This window comes from Notothenia rossii (assembly GCF_949606895.1).
Source record: "Notothenia rossii genome assembly, chromosome: 6".
NCBI classification, from domain to species: Eukaryota; Metazoa; Chordata; class Actinopteri; order Perciformes; family Nototheniidae; genus Notothenia; species Notothenia rossii.
The window spans coordinates 26,551,923-26,574,127 of NC_136909.1; the positions used below are offsets into that span (position 1 = coordinate 26,551,923).

The following is a 22,205-nucleotide window of genomic DNA, read 5'->3' on the forward strand; positions in this document are numbered from 1 at the left end:
ACAAACTTTTGTTGGGCTCATACTGCCACCTGCTGCACGGGAGTGTGTCAAATAGTGAGTGATTATTTTTACATTACATACTTACTTGTTAGACGCTTTTATCCAAAGCGACTTACATACTCAATACTGTGGGCAATCCTCAGAGGAGCAATTTGGGGTGAAGTGTCTTGCCCAGGGACACAACGACATACAGTTGGGTTTGAACCTGTCACCATCTGATCCCCAGACCAAGGCTCTATCTACTGCACCACACGCCTCCCCCTATTTGTGTAGTTTTATAAGTAAAAACTCTTCTTAAGTTAGCCTTTTTGTCAACCAGAATAGGTTCCTTATTCTTTTCCTTTCGTGTATGATTGAGTAATCATTGATTACAGTTTATAAGCAGTGCCTAATAGTTTCCAACAGTTTAATTGATCCATCTTTCTAAATGTACTGTTTATGGATCAAGGCTATAGGAAGATTTTCTTATACACCTTTAAAACTTGTCAGATTCACTCGAGTGAATACTAATCATCGCTGCTATACATATCTTAAAAGCTGGCTTGTTAAGCAAGTATTTCGTGTTTTATTTTAAAGAACTTCGAATAAATTATGTTTGAGCTTGGATTCTTTGTTTAGAGTAGCTTTTTGGTCATAATATTGTAATGCCATGTAAACACTTACACCTCAGTGCTTTGGCAATTTTCAAGGTGTCAATTCAAGAGACTAAGGAGGTGTTTTCAAATTGCTTGTTTTGTTTGACCAGCACTACGAAATCCAATATATTCACACATCCACATAAGAGATGCTGGAACAACCGAACGTTTCTGAGTGATAATTAAAAGAACAACACAATTACAATTCTTAATGTATTAGCAAAACAGTTGCTGAACATCCACAAGCCTTTCAGAACTCTTACATGAAATTAAAGTAACTTAACAGTTGCCAAAGAAAATATAACTCAAATGAAGAATAAGGGCAGAATCAATCAAACATTCATCATTGAAGGCTATTGGGACACTACATACACAGACAGAACAGTAAAATGTTTGATGCTCCAAATCTGCATCTTGCATTTGCACAATGAATTCCAGCATTGAAATCCCACACATTGGCCATAAACCCAAGAGAACATGATAGCGAAGAATAAAATGAAAAGCACTTATATACTAACAAAGGACTGGCTTATCTAAAGCCAGCTGAGTAGCACTTGAAATGTTTTAGCTCTATGAAACCTGATTTACTTATATGATTCTGTTTTCTTCAAGTTTGTATCTTGTTGGTCGAATGCACTTATTGTAAGTCGCTTTCGATAAAAGCGTCAGCTAAATACAATGTAATGTAATGAAGTAAAGTTGAAGAGGGATAAAGGCTGCTGCTTAGTTCTTCTATTATTCCAAAGGATGTGTCAAATGTAATCTTTTTTTGCTATCTGTTAAATCAATTTACAGACTTGTGATGTCAGGACAATTGATTAAGCATCTTTTTCAAGTTTATTTAAGGGGAAATATTACAGTATTAACCCTAGCAGTAACATCTATTCATCTTTATTTACATAATTCAACACTATCAAATATATATTTTTGCTTTAGAGTTGCAATCCAAGCTGCCACATGAATCACAAATCTTTTCATTTCTTTCACACTTGTGCATTAATATAATGCATAGAAAGAACATTATATAAAAGGGCTTTAAAAGCATCACACAAGGCTCTGGGTAAACAGTTATTTGCTGCTTCGGGGGTGAGCTCATGATTAGAGGATGCAATCGTAAGTCTCTTTTGTTCTTATTATAAAATCTCTCCTGAAATATTGCTGTTCTCAGGCTTCTCACCGGCATGCGAACGGACATGTCTAATCAATGCTGAGCTCGAGGACATTGCCTTATCACAGTAAACACAGCTGTAAGGCTTTTCACCTGTGTGACTTCTTACATGAACTTGCAAATGTTCCAAACGCCGGAAAGTCCATTGACAATAGTTGCAAGAGTACGGCCTTTCCCCTGAGTGGGTGACCATGTGTCGTTTCAGGTTACATTTGAAGCTGAATCCCTTTCCACAAACTGTGCAACTGAACGGCTTCCGAACACCATGAGATCTCATGTGAACTCTAAGTTCTGAATACAAATAAAAGTCTTTACTGCAGCTGTTGCACTTATATTGTTTTTCACTTGGTTTGGTCCCCTTGTGTTTTTGATTTGGTTTTATTGCATTTCTATGGTTGCCACTTGTCTGATCTTGGTTACATGTTACATGAGAGATGTGAAAAAGGAGCTGATGTTCACGGTTTTGTTCTGGTCCTCCAGAGCTCTCTCTGTTAGGTTCAGATATTTTTATTTTAGGTAAAATGTTGTCAGGAGGCTTTTTCTCTGCTACACTTTGATTTTGATCATGATCCGATAGCGAAGTCCATTTTCCATCATCAGTAAGAGTCACCATGAAGACATCAGTCTCCTGCTTTAGTTCAAGCTGCTCTTGCTCCTGATTGGTGCAAAGTTCCTCCTGTTCCTCTTTAATCTGTGGAGGCTCTGGGTCCTCTTGGTCCAGACTGGAGTTCCTTTCCTGACTACAGAGCTGCTGGTCAGTGAGAACCTCCTCCTCATTACAGACATGTTGCTGAGGGAGCTCTGGAGGGACAGAAAATAAACAAAGTACTGTTAGTGTGGTGTTAGGGAAGCAAATTGCATTCAAAGCTGGGCAATGGAGTTAAAATCAACACACGGCCACCAACTTTTTAAAACTATAACATATTTTAACAATGTGTATCAGGCCCGGTTCTACGGGGGTGCATAGGCATGCACTGCACGAATGTTATGCACCCTCTATTCAAAAAAGAGAAGGGAGCGAAAAATATTATAAATATAACAACAATAATAGAATACAAACAAACAAATGTCAGGTGCGCGTGACCTGCGCCGCTGCGCGTGCATTATTTCCAAACTGCTTCCACAGCAGTGACACACATCTGTGGATAATCATGGATATGCGAAAATGGTTAAAACAACCATCATCAAAAGCCAGCAACACTGCATCTACTGCAGACAATAGCAACAGGTCAGATGGGGACATTATGTCACCGTCCGTCGTGGACACTAACGTACTGCCGCCCGAAACAACGCCGCCCGTCGGCGGGCGGCCGGTTCCAGCGGACCTCGGCAAAACAGAGCCTGCCCAGGTATATCTAAACAAGTACCCGCCAGTACAGTGGGACAAGACGGTCATTTTGCAGCTCGTGGTATAAAAATAGACAATGGCTAGAATATTCATGTAAAAATAGTGCCATATTCTGCCATGCCTGTAGAAATGTTGGGTCAAATAATGCATACAATAGCACAGATGCCGTCACCACGAATGGCTACAAAAATATCTCATTTTCCAAGCTAATCAACAAGCTAATGTTGCAGCTGAAATGTTCTCCAGGTCAAAAAGTCAACCTCACATGATGATGTGATACATCAAGCAAAGTAAATATTCTCTTCCCAGAGTATATGATACCAAGGTACCAAGGTGATGATGTACATGGTTTTAATAATACGTTTGCCTTTCAATGTTTGCCATTTAAAACCATGAGCTGGTTCAAATCATATTTGCCTTGATTTACAATATGTTCTCATTTGTTTTATCAGTACAGTTTTTAAGATTTTGTGCTTTTCTTTGCCATAGTCCACTTTGGACTGGATTAACTATTTCAGGATTGCACTTTTAACACACTTGAAATGTTCTCACTTGCTTGGTTTTAAAACATTACAAATGCCATAATTTGTTCATTGGGGACCATAAAATCAATGCTATTTTCATTGCTGTTGCCGGCCGCTATTGCTCTGTAAACCTACTACTGATGCACCCCCTGTAATCTCAGATGCACCCCAAGTCATTTTGTTCTGGAACCGGGCCTGATGTGTATTTGAGATCTTTGCTGGAGATTTGATCGTGAATTAATGAACAGAATGTGGTTCTATCGTCACAATAGGATGCAGTATTTTCAATTAATGCAGCATTTTATTTCTTAACTAGACAAGTACACAATTATTTTTATTGGAAATCAGTCCTTCTGTTCTATTTCATTATGTATTTACATCTGATGTCTTAATAGATCACAATTAAATACCTCATACATAAATTAGTAGAACATGGAAATACGTAAGGTATTATAGGTTTAAATTAATATACTTTGTATACATTATTCACACCCTACACAAAATATAGCTAGCGAGAGGGGTCAACCATAATGAATCCCATTCAGATTGCTCTATAATGTGTAAGTACTTGATAGGAAATCAAAAAAGTATTTCATGGTTTGTTACAAACCTGTTCTGTGAAGCTTTATCTGAGGCTTCAAGACTGTATCCAATAATCTGCGCTGACGACAAATCTCCTCCTCGTATGCGGATAAAGCTTGAGCAAAAACTCCAAATATTTCATCGGCAGCTGCAGCTAGTCGCTCGTTGATAACACTTCTCAGTTTCTCAACTGCAGCCATTTCTACTGTTTGAAATATATCGATGTATGAAGACAAAATAAACCAAACCAACTTGTGTTTTTCTCGCTGGCATGAACAACACAACTTCCGGTGTAATGTTCTTCTTCGTTGGTTTAGGGAGGCGTTCTGCACTGATAAAGTTACATTACCGCCACCCAGCGTAAAACACAATAAAATACTTTTATAGATAGAATCTATCAGGTGCGCCGGATTCATTTTAGAAGAGGGGGGGCCCAAAAAAGTGCGTGTGTATGGCCCAATCCCAAACCACGCCTTACACCCTACCCCTACACACTCCTCCTCCGTGTCGGAGTGAACTCCGTGGAGTGACACATGAGGCTCCCTCCTGTCAGATGGAGGGAGTAAATACAGCGGCAAGCTTTGGGACAAACTCCTCTCTCTCAGGGAGAAACAGGAAATACCGTAATATGTAGACCTAACAACGGTTTCAAATCAGCATCTCTTTGACAAAAAATGTAAATGAATAACTCAAATAAAACTCCAAACATCTTTAATTGTGTTACTTTTTCGTAAAGCTCTTTTAGTTTTAAACCTGATGTTTATAAGCTTCTTAGTTTTTGCAACAGTCTGTAAATATCATAGGTAAATATACACAACTTTATAATAAAATGCACACATTTACCTTTTTCTAGACTACAGGTATGATCCTAAGTTAAAAAAATATATGAGGTTATCTCGTTAACATCGCAATTGATCACTTTAGTGGTTTTGCAAAGAATTAACCACTCTCTGCTTTTGTACCATTCTTCGTTGAAGTAACTTCTCTTTGCCCAAATAATCTACTAGCGGTCTCCTTTTTTCCGATAGTTAACTGTACAGCTTTACCCACCTCAATGTTCCGACAACAAACCTCCATGCAGTCGGAACCAGCCTGTTTCGGTTCAACAATGGCGGCGGCGGACGTTTTGACAGTTTCTGCGGCCGCAGAGCTACTCCTTTTGGGTTCATCTGGCTTCGCTGTTTGAAGAAGGTCAAGGCTCCGGAGATGTGGATGTCAGGGATGTGACCTTCCAGTTGTTAAATTTAAGTTTAGATTGACTCTATTTAGTTTTCTTCTGCGCTGGTTCTTCTGACATGTTTGCAAGTGTAGGCTATATATTCTTTCTATCTAGGTTAACGGCTGACACACAGAACAACGTAACAAACAGTGGCGGCCGGCCCATAGGGGCACTAGGGGCGCCGCCCCCCCTCTTCCCACATGTCTGATTGTCATTAAAAATTAAAAATAAAAATAAAATAAAAACTGTTACAGAGTCATCATTTTGAGAAAAAGGCCTTTAAAGTTTTATCTTCTCTGGAATCCATCGATCTGATTGATTATTAGCGGAGCAAATGATCAAAATACTACGGAGGGAAGATATTTTCGTTTGGATTACTGCACACACGGCCGGGAAACACCGGCATGTTGTTAGGCCTGTTGTGACGTTAAGTTACTCCGTTCTCCGCTTGTTATGCCGTTACAAGCTTCAAACCTGTATTTATCATCTGAATTTGCCGAAACAAGTTTAATATTCTGAAAGCCAAGACTTTGTTTATTTGAAATCAGATGAAAACAAACTGTAACGGACCCTGCCGTGTTATCTATGATTACTATATGCCTTACACAGAGATGGGGTCGTTACTAAAAAAAAGTAATATATTACATTACTTCGTTACTCTCTACATAAAGTAACTTGTTACTTTACTCGTTACTTTACTCGCAGGGCCGGTGTCGGTACCAGATGTGTTCGGGATACCATATGTGTTCGGGGGCCTTCTCTTACCAATGACGTCACGCATTGTACGCATTGTGATTGGCTGTACGGTAATTTACCCAAGGGTGCTAGGGGGCAAATCACATCTACAGATCATGACGAACCGAATTGAATTATTCCTATGCTCCTAGCGTGTGAAAATGTTTGTGAAAAACATGTTAAATAAACATGAAAACGGAGCAATGGCTGTACGCCATTGGCTGTACGGCAACTCAAGAGGACCATCATACACGGTCAAATTCCGAACATTTAAACATAGCCAACACTTCATTCTTTACTTTGTCTGTTATTATATGTAGAAGATGAACTACCTCTCTGAAAGGTCCCAATGTGTTCATTTTGATGGGCTGTCTTCTGAGTGGTTAAACATCACTAATGATTTTCTGACTTCTGACTGCTTTGGATATACAATTACACCACAATAAGGTTTTACTATCACAGTGCACTGAGATTTGTGACAAACTGTAAAGCACTTACGCATCACTGTACACTGTAAACCAAGGCGGTTTTGCCATCACTTACTGTACGGAGGCTCAGTCACTGGTACATTTTCATTTACAAAGCCATGTTGGATAAAGTACCATCTTATATCTGCTCCCTGATCTCTCGGCAAATTGAAAGTACTTATTGCCTGAGATCTCATGCTGTGGTTTTATTAAATGTGCCAAGTGCTAGGACTGTCTTAGGGAAGAAAGCCTTTAGATGTGCAGCTCCACTAACTTGGAACAGTCTGCAAAAAGAATGTAAAATTACCAAGTTGGTACCTACATGTTTTTAAAGCTCGGTTGGATGCTCCACAGTCAGATGCTGTTGGTACCTGTACATGTGGATAGATATGTAAATTGTAATCCCTGTAATTGTTTCTATATGATGTCCTTTTGCTGTTCTGTTGTTTATGTTTTTATGTCTTTATGTGGAACCTACTGCTGCAGGTCTCCCTTGAAAAATAGATCATTGATCTTAATGGGATTTTACCTGGATAAATAAAGGTTTTGAATTGAATGTCGAGCGGTAACTGCAAGTCACTCAAATGCATAAACTGGAGAATAATTATGTTACAAGTGTTACAGAAAACATATCCAAGTGTAACAAACATCCAGTATTAACCTTACTGTTTTTTACTAACAGTAACCAACTAATAATTTTCATAAAGTGCATATTTATTCCAAACTCACAATATATATATATGTAATAAAACATAATGCACAATGGTACACAGTATCCAAACTCTTTAGGCACTGGTCAGAGGCATTCATGTAAAGCAGACCACCAGAATCCAATACTGGTAAAAACGTTGCAGAGATCAAATGTTTCCTTGTCTGAAAGGAGAAACCTAATTTTAAAACAACATTTTCAGTGTGTGACTTGAAAGATAAGTTCTGATCAATAATAATACCTAGATACGTGTATGTAGTGACCCTTTCAATGTCAATGTCAGTCCCTTGAACAGTACAAATGTTGGGGAGAAAAGAAGTTAACTTTTTGCCATTTGAGAATATCATGAGTTTGGAGTTGTCTGCATTTAATACTAACTTGAGTTGAGATAAATGGGATGGAATAACATCAAAGGCAGACTGGAGGAAATCAAGACTTTGCTCTATAGAAGAGGATGAACAATAAATAACAGTATCATCTGCATAAAAATGGAAAGCAGCATTTGAAAAATTATTAGAGATTATTTACATACAGTATATGGTGAAATTATTGGTCCTAATATGGAACCTTGGCGCACACCCTTTCAAATCAAATCAATCAAATCAAGTTTTATTTATATAGCACATTTATAAACGATTTTTGGTCGAGCCAAAGTGCTGTACAAATAATAAAAATACCCTACAGTAAAGACATTTTACAGCTAATACAACAGCAGTTTGTTCAGAATATCAGTATGAGAAGAAAACGACACCCTCTGTCCTTAGACCCTCACATCGTACAAGGAAAAACTTCAAGAGAAAAACCACAATTTAAAGGGAAAAATGGGAGAAACCTCGGGGAGAGCAACAGAAGAGGGATCCCTCTCCCAGGACGGACAGATGTGCAATAGATGCCGTGTGTAAATCGAAGAGATAATACATTTTACAACATAGGTAGACCGAATGTTAGGAAATGCATGCGTCTATAATAATAGGATGAATCCACGAAGATGTCAACAATCCTGTGGGAGCCTTCAGGGAGGCAGCACGATGAGACCCAGGCAGGACCGCAGAGACAGGTTCAGCCACGACCCGAAGTCCACGACTTAATCCAGAACTCAGGATAGAGGATCCAGGATGCGGGACCACAGCAAGAGGATCAGCCTCGACTCAAGATCACATCAAGGCACAAAAGAAGAACAATTTGGCTGGGTTAATCGGAACATGAGAATACACAGATACAGACAGAAGGAAGAACAAGCACTCCCTTTGGAGTGATCTTTTTTAAATATTGAAGTTAAATGCATCAATCTGGTGCACTTTGAGAGCAAAATGAAGAGATATATGGATACCTCTCAACATCCATATGAAACAACTGTAAACAGATTTACTTTGTCTTTATGGATTCGATTGTGGACTTGATTGTGATTGCTGCACATTATCCCTTACTTAATAAATACTTTTTTTGATAATCTATTATATAGAAAAGTATATCATATTGATATATAATATATAATTTATTGATAATATATAATATAATCAAATATAACAATCAAAACGAAATAAGTAGTATTAAGTATTAGGGCTAAGAAAATATTGTACATGTGAAATAGTTGTATGTATTGATTTAAATTGACATGCATACGCTAAGAAAAATAGTCCGTTGTTACTGTTTGAACTAACGTACCAACGGCACTGAACATATTACATATTACCTACCATATTACGTTATATACTTCTTACCTTCGATTTCTCTTGTTCTTCTCCTCATTCGTTTTTGTTTTTCTTCAAGTTTTATTGTATTTCTTCAAGTTTTTATCTTGTTGGTTGAATGCACTTAAGCGTCAGCTAAATGCAATGTAATGTAATGATCAAAAAACCCCTCTATACTCTAGACCAGTGTTTCCCAACCGGGGGTACGCGTACCCCTAGTGGTACGCGTACCCCTAGTGGTACGCGAGGGAACTGCAGGAGGTACGTGGAATTCCAAGGTGACAAGTAAAAAATAAAATAATCCCGTCAAAAATGATAGTGCGCAATTAGTTTCCCTAGGGAGACAATAGTCTGTTGCACAACCGCGCCAAAATCCCACAATGAAAACAGCTGCTTACCTGCAGCCAGAAAAATACTGGTAGGTCTTATGGATAAATGGCTGAAACGTCCGCTTGCTCTGGATTCAGGCCAGGAGGAGCCCGCAGAGAAACGTAAGAAAGAGGCCAAACTGAAACCAAGGCAGTACAGTGAAACATATATATTATTTGGATTAATTTCTACTTCTGCGGACCCACCGCAGCCTCAGTGCTTCTTTTGCGGTGAAGTCCTGGCTAATAGTGCGATGAAGCCAGCGCATTTACAGAGACACCAGAGCACCAAACACTCGGGAAGTGTCGATAAAAGTGAAGAATTTTACAGACGAAAGCTGTCGGAATTTTTAAGTCGAGCCCCGACAGTAATGATGAAAGCCACGAATGTGTCAATGAAAGCACTCGAGGCATCTTACGCTGTGTCCCTGCTTGTGGCTAAATAAATAAAAACCTCACTCTATTGTTGAGGAGCTCATTCTCCCTGCAGCGACTGCGTTGGCCGAAATTATGATAGACAAGAAAGCAGCCGAAGCGCTCAAGAAAGTTCCCCTGTCGAATAACACCGTATCCCGTCGGATCAATGATATGTCTGTTAATATAATTGGACAAGTGGTGAACAAAATAAAACTAGCCGGTCAGTTCGCTTTGCAGCTGGATGAAATGACAGACGTGAGTGGAGAAGCGCAGCTCCTGTCCTTCGTGCGTTACAAAGATGCGTCGGACATAAACGAGCATATTTTATTTTGCAAAACGCTGCCAGGAAAGACAACTGGGGAAGAATTGTTCCAGGTTATCGACAGCTTCTTCAGACAACATCATCTGCAGTGGAAAACCTGCAGCCACATCTGTACTGATGGAGCAGCTGCGATGACGGGGCGTGTAAAGGGACTTTTTGGGCACGTAAGAAAGGTAAATCCCGACATTAAATGGATGCATTGTATTATTCATCGTGAAGCACTAGCTAGCAAGAGGATGAGCCCTGATTTAAGTGCTGTTATGGATGATGCTGTGAAGATGATAAACTTAATCCAATCTCGGCCATTGAATCACAGGCTGTTTGAAACTCTTTGTCATGAGAACGGCACAGAGCACGATCAGCTATTGCTTCACACAGACGTGCGCTCGCCCGTCGACCAGCCACCACATCTTGGCGCCGGTCGGCACCGCAGCTCCCGCCGCTTGCAATCCCTGTGAGAAAGCCTCTGATGGTGGTCAACTTCCCAGTGACCTAGGAGATAAAAGTGTGGGCCCCAAACAGCCAGTGCTTCCCGTTTTCCCAAGACACAAAATTGGAGATAGAAATCGTTGCTTTTCTGCATTCTTTTATAACAAGCATCCGTGGCTGGAGTACTCGGTTTCAAGGGACGCAGTGTTTTGTTTTTGTTGCCGCCACTTTTCCAAGGAGATTGGAGAGGAGGAAGACACACTAGCTAAACAAGGCGGGCGATATTGGAGTAAGCTAACTGAGAGGCTGATAAAGCATAGCTCTTGTGAAAAACACAAGGCCTGCATGAGACTGTGGGAGGGCTACAAGGAAACTGAAAAGCATGGATCTGTCAGAGTCCACTTGTCAACCAGTCACCAGAACACAGTGGATAAAAACAGGGAGTATTTGACAAAGGTCGTGGATGTCGTTAAGCTGCTGTCTCAACTGGGCCTCCCTTTCCGTGGACATCGGGAAATACAATGGAGAAAAAAGGAAATACAAGAAAATAAAAATGAAAAAAAGCACACAAATACAGTCGATACAGAAACAGATAAAAGCAAGCCGGATGATGATGATGAAACAAAGGGAAACTTTTTGAGTCTTCCTCGGCAAGTATGACCCAAGTTTCCGCAAAATGCAGGATGAGAAGTACTTTAATTGTAGCCTACAAGTCCAGATTTTCAAAACGAGGTCATCTCTTTGTGTGCAGAGCTAGTCAGAGAGGAAATAGCAAATGCAGTGCGTGAGACTGGTTTTTTCACGGTTATCGCGGATGAGGCCAAATCCTCAAAGTCTGAACAACTGTCTGTGTGTATCAGATATGCAGAAAAGCTACAGGTTAAGGAGCGATTAATCTGCTTCATTGACTGCTCTGCCTCCCGAGATGCTGCTGGGATTGTTGAGGGTATCAAGAAGGGGTTGGAGTCATGTGGACTGCAGGACGTCCCAATAGTCGCACAGTCGTATGATGGGGCCTCAGTTATGTCTGGGCATTTAACTGGAGTGCAGCAGCGTATCAAGGAAGATTACCCCTTTGCCATCTACGTACACTGCATGGCCCATAAACTTAATCTGGTCCTGGTGGAATCATGCACAGTCAACAGAGACATCAAAATGACGTTAAATGTTATTGATAAGCTGTACTCCGTGTTTTCAGAACCAAGCAACCACCACAGGTTTCTGGCGATGCAGAAAACACTCGAGATGAAGGCAAAGGAAATTGGGCAACCCAGTGACACGCGTTGGGCGAGCAAATGGCGATGCGTCTTTGCGGTTAAATCACATTATGTGCCTATCACACGCTGTCTGAAGGAGATGGTGGATGAAGGAGAGAAATGGTCAGTGGAAGCAAGTGGGTTGTATAATCACATGACCACACCTGGCTTCATCGCCTGCCTCATTATCCTTGAGGACCTACTGCGGGTTGTGCACGTTGTTCACAAGAAACTTCAGTCCAAATCCACAACACTTGCAGATGCTGCCTCCACGATCAACAGTCTGAGAGCACACTTGAGGGAACGCAGAGGAGAGGAGGAAGGTTGGCAAGACATATGGAGCCAGATCAAGCAGTTTGGCGAGGACGTCGGCATGCCAGTTGCCACTGCAGAAAGTGACCCCCCCTCCATGGCAAAGCGAAAAATAAGTTCAAGACCCCCTTTGTCGCTTTACCAGTATGTAGTGGGGGCCACACTTGGGCAGCGCCAAAGAGATGAAAGGAATGAGGAAATAGACGGACAATTTGAGGCTCACGCCATCTACTGTCATTTATATCTCCCTGTGCTGGACAATATGATGGCCGAGTTGGACAGACGGTTTTCAGGTGAAGCCATGGAGCTTGCAGCGGCATGTGATGCTGTGATAAAGTGTGAGAAGAAAGGCATTGAACCACTTCTGAGAAAATATGCAAGCCTCAAGATCGTCCATCCACAGCTGGTGACAGCAGAAATGGACCTGATAAAATGTGCTGTCCAATCTCCCATTAACCTGAAGGACCTGCAAAACGAAGTGAGCAAGGAGAGCTATCCAAACTTCTTCCCATTACTCCAGCTTGCACTGACACTGCCCATTGGCTCAGCGACATCAGAGAGAAGTTTCTCAGCAATGAGGAGGATCAGAAACTGGCTGAGAACTACAATGATCCAGGAGAGATTTTCTGATCTGGCCCTGCTGCACATTGAGGGAGATTTGACTGCAAAACTGTCAGTTGAGAAGATAGTGGACATCTATGCCAGCCGGAAAAAGAGGCGCCTGATGCTGCACTAGGTAAGCCATTCATTCAAATTATTTCGTTTTGTTGAGCTTAAATGCGTAATTGCGCAGCATCTGCATCCGGGGATAGCCAGCTGCAGTAAGCAGCAGACACCGCTCCACGCTCAAACCAAAATCCTCCAAATCCTCCCGTTTGCGTTGTGCTCACATGCTTCGGTCCTGCTAGCGGCCGCTGCTGACAGTTGTGGGGCAGAGACGCTGAATGCATGGAGATCATAATCACTAGATAACGGGGAACAAAAGTCATTACTTTGTTGGTTGGCTTTGTTTTCATCGCTGAAATTAGGTCAAAATGTGATAAAACTGCTGTGCTTATATCCTACAGTTATTAGTTAGTATGCCTATACAGTTCATTAAAAAGTGTGTGAGCATTGGGGAACATTGATCCTACAGACCTCTGTGTTATAGCCTAATTATAGCAGCAGTATGTGCCGCAGCAGCCGTTTTATTTTGCGGGAAGTTCCGCTGCCATAGTAATTTCATCTATTGGGCATATTAGTTATGAAAACACACCTGCAGTAGCCTGTAGGCTATCCTGATCAATTTTCATGTATGAATCCTTGTGTTGCAGCCTATAGCTATACATTACATTTGTAGTTATTTTTTGGCACCCCAAACCTTAAAGTTCAAACTTCGCCCATGGGTGGCGCTCATGGCATATCTTGCTGATGTGTTTACCAAACTCAACGAGCTCAACCTATCACTTCAGGGCAAGCAGTCACATATCCTGAAATTGTATGACAAAGTTCAAGGATTCACAAAAAAGCTCAAACTATGGGAGAGGAAATGTGATGAGGGAGACGGCATACTTGCCAACCTTTAGACCTCAGAAATCGGGAGCATTTCAAAATGCAACATTTGGGGGGGGGGGGGGGTGCTAGTGGATCGCCGGAGCTGTTAGATTAACATAACATGCTTATTGTAGTTGTAAGTGCACTGCCTTGCGGCCTGTAGCACCGTCCTTGATGGAGCATATGTGTGGGCTGGACCTGTATTTTACAGGAAAGGAGTGAGCAGAGAGTAGAGTAGTTGTCGATTCTTGTTCTGTTTTCTGTGAATATCTGCCTCACCCGCTCAGACTTTGAGTTGCGCGCGCTACTAAAGAGACGTGTTACCATGGAAACCAAACAATGGTGTAGCTGTATTAAAGTCCGAGTGGAAACAGTCGTGTGTAAATCTGATTTTGTCAGAAATCGGGAGAAATATGACCCCGGGAGGAAACCGGGAGAGGGCAATGACATCGGGAGTCTCCCGCGAAAATCGGGAGGGTTGACAAGTATGGGGAGACGTGAGCTGTTTCCCACTACTCAATGCCCATCTTGCCACAACTGCTGTTGCCAGGGGTCCAGTGGTCAAACTGGTGCAAGCACACCTGTCCAAACTCTGCACTGATTTCAGCCATTATTATCAGGACATTGAAAATAAGTCAGAAAGACTGGATTGGGTGAGGAACCCATTCATTGTGAGTGAGAGCAGCAACAGCCTTCCAGCAATGCTGCAGGAGCCTCTGATGGAATTATCATCTGACCGTGGTCTGAAGATGGCATAGCTGAGAAGTCATTGACTGAGTTTTGGTGTGATGTGGAGAAGGAATATCCTGAACTGGGAAAACATGCACTGATTGAACGTTTGCCGTTTGGTTACTTATTTGTGTGAGGTGACCTTCTCAGCTTTAACACACATCAAAACCAAGCAGAGGAACAGACTGGATGTGGAGACCAGCCTGGTCACAGCTGTTTCCACACTGCCTCCAGAACTATCAAAGCTTATGAAAGACAAGCAAGCTCAAGTGTCTCATTAAAGCTCACATGACTGGTGAAAAGAAACTGCTAGGCCTATACTGATTCTGGATATTATTTTGCTAAGTGTTTTGTTCCCGAATTAAAATGTAAATGCCTGTTTAAAGGGGACTTATTCAAAGGGGCTCCAGGTTTAAGCCTACATGTTACAAGATATATAGCAAAGATAAGTTGATTATTTTGATTTCATATGTATTTATTTGATTATATTATTTATTTTCAAGGCAACATATTCATTTTTATTGAGTGATTTAAGTTAAAATTAAGAAAATGCCTGAGAATTAGATGTTCAAATTAAGGAGATGAAATAAAGTTATTTTCATGAAATAATCAGTTACGTTCTACTTGTGAAGGATCATCAGCACGTATGAGTGAGGGGGTACTCATGGTATGACAAAAGGCTCAGGGGGTACACAAGACAAAAAAGGTTGGGAACCACTGCTCTAGACAGCGTGGGTAAATTACCGTACAGCCAATCACAATGCGTGACGTCATTACGTCGTGACGTCACTGGTAAGAGACGGACCCCGAACACATATGGTACCCCGAACACATCTGGTACCGACACCGGCCCGCCCCTCCCTACACGCAGATCACGCAGACTGCGGCGCACCTACAGTGTAAGCGCGCCACAGTTTTGCCTCTGCGAGACTCCACTTGCACCCCCAATTACTATTGTATTAAGAAAGACATAACACAAGTCTTTCTTTTGATATACTCTTTAATAAAATAGGCTACCAGCCTACCACAACAAGCTAACAGTCTGTGAAACGTAAAGACACTAATTAATGAAACCAGTTCAAGACGCATTATTCTTATCATTCTTTATGAGCGCAGTAACGGTAAGGTATCTAATTACTTATTTATTTAGTTTTCCATAACTTAGTAACAGAGATGGTCAAACTAAAGTGGTAGAGACATGGCAGAATTCCTACAATGAAGCGGGACATTGAACTGTTCACCCGTGAGAGGGCAATCAAGAAAAGAGAGCGAGCGGCCCCGTTGAGGAAGTTTACAGATGAAAAGACTCAGGGCCTTTCTCACTTCGGTTAAATGGATTCCTTGCGTCCCTCACTTGCGTCGTTTCCCTGTGACTAGTCCCTCCCACCAGGGAAGCATGGAGGGACGCAAGGAAACCACGAGAAGCAGGGAAATTAGTTTTAAGAGCAATAGAGAACCGCAGTGACGCGTCGTAAAACCCGGAAGTAAATTTCTTCCGGTTCCTTTGTCAAAAACCAATGCAATTTCTCCATAGGATTTTGGAAAATAGCTCGAAATAAGGTCTGTGGTTGACACACATTTAAGAGAGGGATCACGTTTTGTTCAGCCGGATAATTTCCACATGTCAACCCTACTTTTATAATTTTTGAATCATAAATCTAGTCGCCAGAAGATAAATGCTAACGTTATGCTATAAACTAACTACAAGCCAGAACAGCAGCAGGGTCGCACGACTTCAACGTCACGCCAACTTAAGATCGTTTCAACTGACTTGCACTGAAACTGCACTTTGAACACTTTAAATATATTAACATTTTAAACTGTATACCCCGGTTATCTAGGCCCTTTTTGTTTTGTTTAATGTGTACCACGTTTATCTAGGCCCTTTTTGTTTTGTTTTATGTATACATGTCACACTGTGGGAAACGATATTTTGATATTTCTGGATGTATAACACATGTCGAATTTTTGACAATAAAGCTGAATTTGACTTTCGCGTGCTTGCATATTTTAACAAAGCTTTTCATTTTAGCCACACTGAATTTAACTAGAAGTCATGGCTGTGTCAATTACCAGTCTGATATCGTTTTACAAAGATGACAAGAAGAGTGTAGATAGAGGAGAGAACCACTACAAGTCAGGACACGTAACAGTGCAGCCTACTGTAGATGAAAGTGTGCTTACCGGTGTTGTCAGGGCTAGCATGAAGGACAAGGTTTATAGTGTCGGTGAGTAGTGATAGCAAGAGTACCGTTAACCTAGAGTTAATTTATTCACATTAATTCCCATCAACAAATCAATTGTATGTGTCACATGAAATCTTTATTAGGCAAGGCAAGTTTATTTATATAGCACTTTTCAACACAAGGCAATTAAAAGTGCTTTACAAAAAATGAAAGACATTAAGAAAATGGCATTTAAAATCACTCATTAAAAAGAAAAGCTCATAAAATAAACAAAAGAAAAAATACATGGATAAAAATTACAGTGCAGTCTAAGATATGAATAGTTCAATTAAAAGCAGCGACAAAAAGAAAAGTCCTCAGCCTGGATTTAAAAGTAGTAAGAGTTTTAGCGAACCTGCAAGTTTCTGGGAGTTTGTTCCAGATATTTGGAGCATAATAACTGAATGCTGCTTCTCCATGTTTAGTTCTGACTCTGGGGACAGAAAGCTGACCCGTCCCTGAAGACCTGAGAGACTTGGATGGTTCCTAATTTAGAAGGAGGTCAGAAATGTATTTTGGGCCTAAACCATTCAGTGCTTTATAAACAGCAGCAGTATTTTGAAATCTATTCTTTGACACACAGGAAGCCAGTGTAAAGACTTCAGAACAGGAGTGATGTGATCCACTTTCTTAGTGTCAGAGAGGAACCAGTGTAAAGACTTCAGAACAGGAGTGATGTGATCCTCTTTCTTAGTGTTAGTGAGGACTCGAGCAGCGGTGTTCTGAATCAGCTGCAGCTTTCTAATTGATTTTTTAGTGAGACCTGTGAAGACACCATTGCAGTAGTCCAGTCTACTGAAGATAAAATCATGGACACGTTTTTCCAAATCCTGCTGTGACATTAGTCTTTTAATCCTAGATATGTTCTTTAGGTGATAGTAGGCTGATTTAGTAACTGTTTTAATGTGACGGTTGAAACCAATAACTAATTTAACCCGCTCATAGGGGAGCCCACCTCCGAAGATCGTGACTGATTGAGGGACAGACTCGGGGGCAGGTTTTCAGGAATTTCTTGGCTTCTCTCCCCCGAGCCAGAAGAGGAACACTACAGCTTGGAAACACTTACTGTTCCTGACATTATCAAATCTGTTGGGCATCAGGGACCTGAGGCAATTGTGGCAAGCATGGCATTGTCTGAGGAGCAACAGAGGGCAATTCAGGTGGCTACCACTGGTCAGCGAACCAACCCAAACTGGCATTTGTTCAGGAAAGGAAGGTTGACTGCCAGCAACTTTGGAGCTGTCCTGAGGTCAAAGCGTGTGACTGCTTCCTTTATTGCCAGGGTGCTTGATGGTGTTTTGTCTGTACAGTGGGGGACTATGAATGAATGTGAGGGCGTCAGGGCATTCACCACTGCAACCCAGATGCAGGTCCATGAGTCAGATTTGTGGCTCTCCCTATCAGGATTGTTGGGGGCATCTCCAGATGGTCTGGTAGGGTCTTCCGCTGTGCTGGAGGTACAATTCGTGAAGCATTGCAAATCAAGGGCTTCTGTGTCAGTAAGGAAGGAGAAACATTCAGCCTGCGTGAGGAACATCCTTACTGGCACCAAGTGCAAAGTCAGCTTCACCTCACTGCAAGAAAGAAGAAGAAATAAAAAAATTGTGAATTTTTTTTAATTTACATTTACTTGCCTTTGCAATGTTGTGGTTGTTAGAGTGTTAGGTTTCCTGTCAGCTCGTCTGTTGGGAAGATATAAAATATTAGTTTCATGGAAGTCAAACCGTCACATAGAGCATTAAGACATACAGTACATAGGCTAAAACAAAACATCTAAAGATATAACCTTGCACTTCGATAAGTCTCGGGATCATTTTCACTATTTTGACATTTTTATAGATGAAAATTGAACAAAAGAAATAAATGGTAGATTAATCCATATTGAAAATAGGTGTCAGCTGCTACACTAATTATAATAGTTATATTTCTTAATTAATTAAGATAAGATATTACTGTATTGATCCCAATTTGGGAAATGTTTGTGTTGCAGCAGCATAACAAGAAAAACAAAATATAAGTTATTATATATACAAAAGTATGTGAGGGATGGAATATTAAATTGAATATAAATGTAAAATGTACATGTGATTTTACGTCCAAGAGAAGCTATGGAGCAGAGAGTTCTCTGCCAGCCAGAGTTGATTTGTTATTAGTTCAATATGTCAAACTGATTTCCCTGACTACAATCTTTAGTTACATGGTGAAACGTTATGCTGCTTGTACTAATTAGACTCAGCATATAAGCCACGCAGGTTTTAATAGGATGTATTCATTATCTTTACTTATGTTGCGGTCTTTTCAGCAGCGCCATCTCTAAAACGGCGATACAGTCACTACCCATCATTTACATTTCACCGTGACATGGACAAAAATGTAACGTCAGCTTACCTCATGACACAAATCCAGACTCTCCTTTGGAAAACATCGGCCGGGAGACGATAGAACAAGCACGTTTCATGCGAAGACCTGTGGCTTCAACCCGGAGCAAGGCAACAAACCATTGCGTAGCTAACTAGTAGCGCTAGCTTTAGCTAACGTTAGCTAACGAAACGAACTGCCGAGTAAAATTGGAAAACACTGGTAATTAATTATTCTATAATTTGTAAAACTACGGTGTTAAAAAAGACAATTTCAAAAATGCAGATTCTAATGGTCAGATATAGATATACAGATACTAAAGATAGGCAGGTACTTGCTTTCAAGAAGAACACAGGGGAAAACAAACTTAGCGGGAGTGTTTACGTGTTCGGCGTCATGACGTACAACGGCCTCGACAATTTCTGTAGTCCTATTCAGCCACTCGGTAACAACCATCGTTTTTTCAGACACGTAAACTCTTCAAAAATCCCCAGTGGGGTCACTGCTGATGTATTTAATGTCGTAGAACAAAACGTGATTTATCTCTTAAATTTGTGTCAACCACAGACCTTATTTCGAGCTATTTTCCAAAACCCTATGGAAAAAATGCATTGCTTTTTGAGGAAGGAACCGGAAGTGCTAAAAATGCTAGCTTACTTCCGGGTTTTACCACGCGTCACTGCGGTTCTCTATGGGACGTCCTTTCCTCCGGAGAGTCACGTGAAGCGACGTCCGTTTGTGATGACGCTGCACAGCTGATCGTCTGACAGCAGCCAGCTCTGTGCCCGTTATTTCCACACACACCCCCACCTCTGTTAGTACACATTTACTGACACAAACATTTGTATCATCTGTTGTAGACCCAAATAAATAAAAATAAAATAAGAACCAATTCTCAAAAAAGATAAACGCTATTCTTAAAACGTATAAACGAACAATAGTTTGATTAATATTGATTAGAGTGCACAAAATAAATAAAATAATTCAGAGAAGAAAAAGAGATATGTTATATATCAAAACCCAGTTAGATTAACATTCATTGGATTGCACACTTTGTTTTTTTGCGTGGATATGTAGCAAATTAACATTTTAAATAGCACTTAATGACTGACTGAATGGAAATGATAATAAATGAAAATTTAAAACGAAAGAAGCGATCATGAAAATGTTTCCAAAAAATGAATCAAATGATTTTTGACCACTTGTTGTTCAGATATATCACATATTTGTAACTAAATGATACATCAATTGACACAAAAGACGGTATAAACTGAGGTGACTCCCGTGAGGTTCATTTATTTTCTTCACTCCGCTGGGAAACTGCTCTCATGTCAAGAAGCATCACATCAGTGCATGCACTGCATCGTCCAATCAGTGAGCGATACACAGTAAGGGGGCGGGGCGAGTGTCTGAGGATTTCATCGGAGGATGGTCTGGTGGTTCCTCGATTATAGCTCCTCCATTATCGCTCCTCGCTCCTCCCTCCTCGGTCCTCCGACAAAAATAAGGCGACGCTACTCAAGATGGCGCAGACAAATCAACTTCCGGTGAGACCGAGACCGAGGAGCGAGGAAATGAAAAATAAGAGAAGTGAGAAAGGCCCTCAGCCATGTTTATGCAGCACTGCACGTGGAGATGTGGACGCGCAAATTGCGCAGATTACATAAGCCTACATGTATACAAACCTGCGGCGGAAACCCCTCTTGTCTGTCAGTGAGTGCAGTAGTGTAGTGGGCATTGGACGCGGGGGTACGCAGTACCCCCACTTATTTGAAGCATGATTTCTTTTTTTAATAGTCTAATACATCTAAAATCATTGCCAGTGTTATCAGTTGCAAGTGTGTGTTTGTTGTATTAATGACAAAAACATAATAGGCAGATTTCACAGTAATTATAATAAAAACGTAGCTCAAGCATTTATGCAACTTGATTTGAAGCGTGTGTGTGTGAGGGGCTGAAGCGTGTGTGTGTGAGGGGCAGAACCGTGTGTGTAGGGTGACCAGGTGTCCCGCACTGTGCGGGACTGCACACACAGTATTATTTGTCCCGCGTCCCACACATTGAGACTATGTCCCGCATTTGAGTGATAGTTGCGCAGAAAGGCCGGATCGGTTCGCTGACAGCCGGCACCGCCCTTTATTATTATATTGTCTAAACGGCATCATGTAAGTTGCGCTGACAGGCGAGACAGAGGTCCCCCAAGCCCCCCCCCCCCTCCCGTTGACAGTTCACGAGCGCGAGCGTTTCCCGTCCACCCACCGTCCCGTCCACCCAGTAAAAAAATCCCCACTACACCACTGAGTGAGTGTGATTATTTTATAAAAGTAACGAAGTAACGCGTGTCGGGGGAATGTTAGTAACTGTAGTGTGATTACTGAATTATAAAAGTAACGCGTTCACTACTCCGTTACTGACAAAAGTAATATTATTACAGTAACGCGTTACTTTGTAACTGTTATTTGTTTGTTATTACAGTAACGTGTTACACCCAACTCTGGCCTTACATTCATAATTTCAGCGGGAGGGAGGGGGAGCGGCGCTGTGGAAGAGCAGAGCAGTGAGAGGCGAGCTGTGGTCTTCCCTTTACAAGCTTAAAAAATGCGTGTAGCTACTGAGATTGAATATATAGCCTATAACAATAACAAATAACAAAATATACACAGCTAGATCAGATCGCGTTTTAGATGCGGCTTTAGAGTAGAGGGGAATTATTGAAACGGGATTTGTACAGTGTTCCGCGCCGCGATACGTGTGTGTTTGTGTATTTTTGCGTTTGTGTGTATTGTGTTTGTTTCCCGGAGAAAACACTCACGAGAAACACCGGCTGTTGTTATGCCTGCAGTGACCTTAAATTACTCCGTTCTCCGCTTGTAATTATGCTGTTACAAGCTTCACATTTGTAGGCCTATTTATCATCCTAATTTGCCGAAACAAGTTTAATATTCTGAAAGCCAAGAATTTGCTTAGGCCTATTTGAAATCAGATAAAAACAAACTGTAACGGATCCTGCCGTGTTATCTATGATTACTATACACCTTACATTCATAATTTCAGCGGGAGGGAGGGGGAGCGGCGCTGAGGAACAGCAGAGTGGCGAGTGAGAGCTGTCATCTTCCCTTTACAAGCTTCAAACATGCCTGTAGCTAGTGAGATTGAATATAACAGTCAAAAATGACAA

General features: G+C 41.2%; 1 protein-coding gene across 1 annotated transcript in view; it reads right to left on the reverse strand.

Annotated features, from left to right (window-relative positions):
* Positions 1–1,453: 1,453 nt before the first annotated feature.
* Positions 1,454–22,205, reverse strand: part of LOC307042397 (uncharacterized protein) — a 58,313-nt gene continuing 37,561 nt past the window's right edge. The window contains exon 3 of the mRNA XM_079686260.1: positions 1,454–2,604. Coding sequence (XP_079542386.1) covers positions 1,769–2,604 — 836 coding nt within the window. The 3' untranslated portion in view covers positions 1,454–1,768. The remainder of the gene's footprint in view (positions 2,605–22,205) is intronic.